This window comes from Callorhinchus milii, unplaced genomic scaffold (genome assembly GCF_018977255.1).
Source record: "Callorhinchus milii isolate IMCB2004 unplaced genomic scaffold, IMCB_Cmil_1.0 Scaffold14, whole genome shotgun sequence".
Classification (NCBI taxonomy): Eukaryota; Metazoa; Chordata; class Chondrichthyes; order Chimaeriformes; family Callorhinchidae; genus Callorhinchus; species Callorhinchus milii.
The window spans coordinates 17,254,749-17,261,969 of NW_024704755.1; the positions used below are offsets into that span (position 1 = coordinate 17,254,749).

General features: G+C 48.9%; 1 protein-coding gene across 1 annotated transcript in view; it reads right to left on the reverse strand.

Annotated features, from left to right (window-relative positions):
* Positions 1-6,603, reverse strand: part of necab2 (N-terminal EF-hand calcium binding protein 2) — a 57,490-nt gene extending 50,887 nt beyond the window's left edge. Inside the window, exons 1-2 of the mRNA XM_042340428.1 lie at positions 6,589-6,603; positions 6,478-6,502 (exon numbers count right to left, since the gene is read on the reverse strand). Of these exons, the coding sequence (XP_042196362.1) occupies positions 6,478-6,502; positions 6,589-6,603 (40 nt within the window). The remainder of the gene's footprint in view (positions 1-6,477; positions 6,503-6,588) is intronic.
* Positions 6,604-7,221: the final 618 nt, after the last annotated feature.

Sequence of the window (7,221 nt, forward strand, 5' to 3'; positions counted from 1 at the left end):
AATATATTCGGTGAAGTGCTTTGAGACATGTCAACGGTGTGATGAGGTGCTTCAACAAATTTAGGGATTATTATTTATTATTTAATTATTTACGGTTCAATTTGATTGTTGATTACTGTAATTAATTTCTTCTCTGTGTGTTGGGTTTCTGGTTTAATAAATATCAGGTGGGGGTTATGGGAGGGGAAGGGGAGAGCTGCAGTGAACAAGCTGGTTCATGCTTGCTGCGCTTTGAGACCCCGTCCAGCGTGAAGGGCTCCATACCATCATAGAATTACACAGCACAAGAGGCCACTCAGCCCATCGTGTCTGTGCCGCTCTTTGAAAAGTGCTTCCAAATCAACCCCACTCCTCCGCTCCCTCCCCATAGCCCTGATCAACCCCACTCCCCCCTCTCCCCATAGCCCTAATCAACCCCACTCCCCCCTCTCCCCATAGCCCTGATCAACCCCACTCCCCCCTCTCCCCATAGCCCTAATCAACCCCACTCCCCCCTCTCCCCATAGCCCTGATCAACCCCACTCCCCCCTCTCCCCATATCCCTGATCAACCCCACTCCCCCGCTCTCCCCATAGCCCTGATCAACCCCACTCCCCTGCACTCTCCCCATAGCCCTGATCAACCCCACTTCCACACTCTCTCCCCATAGCCCTGATCAACCCCACTCCCCCGCTCTCTCCCCATAGCCCTGATCAACCCCACTCCCCCACTCTCTCCCCATAGCCCTGATCAACCCCACTTCCACACTCTCTCCCCATAGCCCTGATCAACCCCACCCCCCGCTCTCTCCCCATAGCCCTGCAAAATTATCTACTTCTCTCTTAACAGCTGTTATCGAATTGGCTTCCACCAGCGTTTCAGGTAATATAAATGCATGTTGTTGTGGTTGTTGAGTTGTCTGGGAATGTTAAACTGGCTCTGACCTGCCCAGGGTTGGCTTTCTTCTAGTTCTGTACAAAAAGCACTCAGACTAGTTATCACCATTCTCTGCACAGTTCCGATCCCCAATTCCATGACCTCCGCAGTAGGACATGAAAACAGGAGCAAGAGGAGGACTTTCTGCCTATTGAGCCTGTTTCACCGTTTTTTTTAACAAATCTTTCAATCCCAATGTCCACCCATTTGCCACACCCCATAATCCTTCCACTACCCAAGTCTGTGTCTCTGTTAAACATCCTTATTGATTCAGTCTCTGCATTGTCACCAGCCTCTGCGTGAGGAAACACTTCCTACCCTCAGCTCTGTCTCGGTTCTGATTTGAAGGCTCTGCCTTAAAGACACTTTACACGCTCCCTGAGTTTGACTTGCCACACGCTGTACCTTTGCTCCTCATTTTTCCGATGACACTGCATTTTCTGCAGTGCTTAAGCTCGGAGTGTGTGAATTCCTTCTCCCAGGCACGTCTGCCTTCACTTTAATCAATCACAGCTTTGCTCCAGGGCAGCAGCACATCACTGGCTTTCACTCACTTTAGTTTCCATTCTTATACAAGCTCATCCCATCTAACACGCTTTACAGTAATCTCTGTCAGGATAAAATTGGTCATTCACATCACACTGCTTGTGGGACATTGCTGTGCGCAAATTGCCTGCTGCTTTCACCTCCAAAATACATTTTACACTAAATTCTATGAAGCAGTTTAAGACGTCTTCCTGACGAGAAAGGCACCATATCAAATGCAAAGATTATTGTTTTATTACAACTGTAGTAAAGCAACTGCCACAGCATTTGCACACAATAAACAGCCATGAAGTGAACGAGCCATTAATCTGAGACATTGTTGGCCAGGACACCGGGAGAAATTCCCTTTCCTTTTTCAACAGTGTCAAGGATTTAACATCCACCTGAACATGCAGACGGGACCTTGGTTTGAAGTCTCATCCAAAGGATGGCAGCCTCCGACAAAGCAGCCCTGCATTGGAGCGTCAGCTAGAGTGGGTGCTCAAAGTCTCCTACAAGGGGCTCGAATCCACAACCTTCTGACTCAGAGACGAGACCTGACACCCACTCAAAACACTGATTGCAAATGCAGCAGAAACACAAACAGTGTTTTCCCATTATCTCAGCGCTCTGGATCACAGCCCACCAATACAAAAGAGGGGTGAATTTGCTAGGAATGTAAATGCAGGGTTGGCCAAGCAGGGTGGGGTGAGCGGGGCAAGGAGTGGTTGGGGCAAGGAGTGGGGGCAGGTTGGGGGGCTACAAAACTCCCTCTGATGAGGAGAGATCAGTTGCAGCTCTCAAAGGTGCTTGTACTATTCTAAATCCACATGTGATTTATCGATCTGTAGCAGACCAGCAACTGATGTATCAGGTTCCTTTAAAGACACCAGAGCTATCGGTTAACAGCATAACAGCCTGGATGAGCGCTAACTTTTTGCAGTTGAATGTTGACAACCTGAACTTGTGCGCAATCTAGCCATCAGGTTTGATCCCTAGCTGTCCTTTCTCCCCCACATCTGGACCCTGACCAGAACCACGTTCCTCCACCTCTGCCACATTGCCCGCCTCTGACCATACCTCACCTCCAACTTAGCCGAAACCCTCGTCCTCATTTTCGTCACCTCCCACTTTTCTCTGTTGCCCTCCTCACCGGTCTCCCCAGCTCCACCGTTCATAAAATCCAATTAATTCACTCTACCGCCCATATCCTCACCCGCACCAACTCTGTACCTCCATCACCCCAGCCCTTCCCAAGCACTTCAGGTCTGGCACCTCCCTATCACTATTGCAGAATGGGATTACAAGATCCTAACACTCGTGTTAAAATCACTCCCTACCTCTCCGACCTGCTCACATCCCACTCCTCCACCCACTTGCTTTGTGCCCGGCTGTTTTTTAACCAGGCTGCCCAGGTGTTGTGCTGCTTTGCTGGTTGCCAGTGGAGAGATACATTGTGCCAATCTGGGTGAATGTGCGTCCGTGTTTGTGTGCGTGTGTGTTTGTGTGTCCGTGTGCATATGCGAGAGAGAAAGCCCAGTAGGGCGAGGAGGTGAGGGCATGGTGTGGGGGCTAGTGTGGGTGCGGGGCAGGGCGAGAACATGATAACGCACGTGAGAGCAAGATGCCTTGTGATGGGAGAATATTTGGAGAAATCAATGAAAGGTAACAACAGCAACTTGCATTTATATAACGCCCTTCACGCCAGTGTTCCACGTCCTCTCTCACCAAACAATGGATGACTCCTTACATTTAACTCCTTAATGTTAATGGCATTTTTACTGGCGTTGATCAGCCGCCGCGATTTGCTACTTAACAGTCACTACACTTCAAAGGAAGTGACGAGCCACAGCTAATAATAATAAATAATAATCCTTGCGTTTGATATAGCGCCTTATTATGACTTTGAGACTTCTGAAAGCGCTTCACAGAATGCATTGTAAAACATATGTTTTGTGGGTGAAACCTGGCAGCCAATAGTGCACAGCAGCGTCCCACCACAGTTGTGGATTGAGTGATCGAATTATTATATTTTTTAAGAGATTATTACCCCTGGAAAGCAATCCGCCAATTGACTAACAACCAGGTTCCTACTTACTGCTGAGTAAACAGAGGCTTGTGTGCGGAGTAAGGAAACTTGCCCAAGGTTTCGCCCTGCCCGGGAATCAAACCCAAGTCCTCGCTTGCGAGGCGAGGGCTCTAACCACTGAGCTATATAGTGATTGGCGTAGTTAGTGGTGTCACCCTCTCTGAGCTACTTGCGTCCCATGGCTGATATCTAGATAATTATTTTGGGAGGACAAGTTTGCAGGGCTATGGGGAGAGAGTGGGGTTGATCAGGGCTATGGGGAGAGAGCGGGGGAGTGGGGTTGATCAGGGCTATGGGGAGAGAGCGGGGGAGTGGGGTTGATCAGGGCTATGGGGAGAGAGCGGGGGAGTGGGGTTGATCAGGGCTATGGGGAGAGAGTGGGGGAGTGGGGTTGATTTGGAAGCTCTTTTCAAAGAGCCGACACAGACACAATGGGCCGAATGGCCTCCTTCTGTGCTGTATAAGTCTATGATTCTATGATATACCCCACCTCGATGGGCACAAACTCCACACACCACCCTCAGCACCAAACCTGCCACTGTAACTCCCCAGTTACCAATTTGGCCCGAAATGAACACAGAAGCATCAAACCCAGGACAGTGGTTCCCCCTGGTGGCACAGCCATTAGCTATTGCAGAGTCCAGTGTATCAGGAAGCCTCTGTGTGACTCAATGTGTAACTGAGGGTAGTGCAGGGGGACAGGGGGCGAAACACTCAGGAAGCTGAGTGGGATGACTCCCTGGCCCTCGGGGACTGGTTGGCCCACAGGTCCTGCTGATGGGCCAGGCTGGGCTGTTATCAGCAGTGAGTTCCCTGGAATACTGTGGACCTGACTGACTCAGGAACCACTTGGTTGATGCTATTTTGGAGCAGTTACTTGGTGCCAGTGCAGGATGGGAGGACAGACAGAGAACACCACCCACCCACCAACACTGACTGAGTTTGCTGCTTACACACACACGCAATCCACATCCAGCACCTCTGCGCTCTGCGGGAGAGCTTCACAGAGCATGAATAAGCACGATCGTCATGGAAACCAACGCTCTTAGTCTCCAGGTCCTTCACCTGTCTATCCCCAGGGCACACACGTCAGCATAGGACCCACCACCACACGACACACACTCAGTATGTTCCCCCCCACCCCCCACTCACCCCCAGGGGCTCAGACTGTGGGGGCGTCAGATAGAGAGGGGTGGGGGGGGTTAAGCTCCCACCATTGTCTGACCCCCCCCCTATCATTGTTCCTCTCTCTAGCCCAGCAGCATTGAGGGCCACTCCTGGATCACCCGGGAAGAACGCTGTGTGTCCTGTGTGTGTTTGGGGAGGGGTGGGGATGGGGAGGTGGGACATCGGCAGAGTTCCATGTAGCACCTTTGACTGGAGGAGTGGATTCATCACTTAATCGTAGAGGGCATCACAGGTCAGCCTGACCTCTCCCCACCCAGCTGTCACACCCACATACACGCACATACGTGCACATACACATGTACGCACATACACACATGCACACACACAACCAGAAGAGGGACCAGGAGCAGGAACATGGCTGGTCCGGTCACTGGGTCCATGTGGGGTTAGCAGCAAACAGGAACACACAGTGCGGGCTACAGTAACAGGCTTAGAATCATAGAATCAGGGAATTATACAGCACAGAAGGAGGCCATTCGGCCCATCGTGTCCTGCTCTTTGAAAGAGCTGTCCAAATTAGTCGCACTCCCCCGCTCTCTCCCCATAGCCCTGCAAATTTGTCCTCCGGAAATGTCTATGTACTTGTCTCTTAAAAGTTGTTATCGAATCGGCTTCCACCAGCCTTTCAGACAATTTGTTCCAGGTTTGAACAACCTGCCGTGTGAAAAAAATTCTCCTCACCTTCCCTCTGTTTCTTTTGGCAACTATTTCAAATCTGTGTCCTCTGGTTACCGACCCACCTGTCACTGAAACAGTATCTCCCTGTTTACCCACAGACATTTTTCTAACAAATCTATTATGTGGCATTTTATCAAAAGCCTTTTGAAAATCCACATAAACTACATCAACTGCACTATCTTCATCCACTCTCTCCGTCACTTCATCAAAAAACTATCAGGTTTGTTAGACTTGATTTATAATAATAATAATAATCCTTGCATTTGATATAGCGCTTTTCACGTTGGGAGGACGTCCCAAAGCGCTTCACAGAACAGACTGTAAAGTGAATTGACTGTATATTTGTGGGTGAACGCGGCAGCCAATTGCGCACAGCAATGTCCCACAAACAGTCGTAGATTGAAAATGACCAATTTAAGTATTGTTTTTTTTTTTTGGTTTTCTTGGAGGGATTATTATTAGGCTCTGTGTGGAGTAAGGAAACTTGCCCAAGGTTTCGCCCTCTGCCTGGAATTGAACTCAGGTCTCTCACTTGCAAAGCGAGTGCTCTAACCACTGAGCTACAGGATTTGCCTTCAACAAATCCGTGTTGGGTGTCCTTTATTAACCCATACGTTACCCCACTACTAGCGTTAGGCTGACTGGCCTGTGGATCCCGGGTTTATCCTTCTACCCTTTTTGTACAGGGAGTAACGTTTGCAACTCTCCAGTCCTCTGGCACCACCGCGGTGTCCAAGGAGGATTGAAAGATTGTGGCATTGGCTCCATCCTCTTCTTTTGTGAAGACAGATGCAAAGTCCTCATTCAGTATGTCAGCCTCTGCCTCCACAAGAAGATTTCCTCTTTGGTCCCTAATTGGACCCGCCCGACCTTTGACTAATCTTTTATTCTTTATATGCTTATAAAATACCTTAGGGTTCCCCTTTATGTTCCCACTAATCTTTTCTCATACAATCTCTTTCCCCTCTTATTTCCTTTCTCAGTTCTCCTCTGTACTTTCTATATTATATTTGATTATCTTCTGTATTTTCGGCCTGACATTTATCATATTGCGGTGAAATGAGGCTTGTAGAGGCACTCACCATTTTTATCAGCTCTTCGGAATATCTGGGAAATGAAGGAGAGAAAAACAATGTAAGTTTGTGTATCTGTGAAAGGTCAGCGTCAGGCAGTGTCATCACAGCAGAGGTCACCATAAACAGAGACATGTCAACACAGAGACACGGAAACACACAGAGACATGGAAACACAGAGACACGGAAACACAGAGACATGGAAACACAGAGACACGGAAACACAGAGACATGGAAACACAGAGACACGGAAACACAGAGACATGGAAACACAGAGACACGGAAACACACAGAGACATGGAAACACAGAGACACGGAAACACAGAGACACGGAAACACACAGAGACACGGAAACACAGAGACACGGAAACACACAGAGACATGGAAACACAGAGACACGGAAACACACAGAGACACGGAAACACAGAGACAGGAAACACAGAGACACACACAGAGACATGGAAACACAGAGACACGGAAACACAGAGACATGTCAACACAGAGACACGGAAACACACAGAGACATGGAAACACAGAGACACGGAAACACACAGAGACATGGAAACACACAGAGACACGGAAACACACAGAGACATGGAAACACAGAGACACGGAAACACACAGAGACATGGAAACACAGAGACACGGAAACACACAGAGACATGGAAACACACAGAGACACGGAAACACACAGAGACATGGAAACACAGAGACACGGAAACACACAGAGACATGGAAACACAGAGACACGGA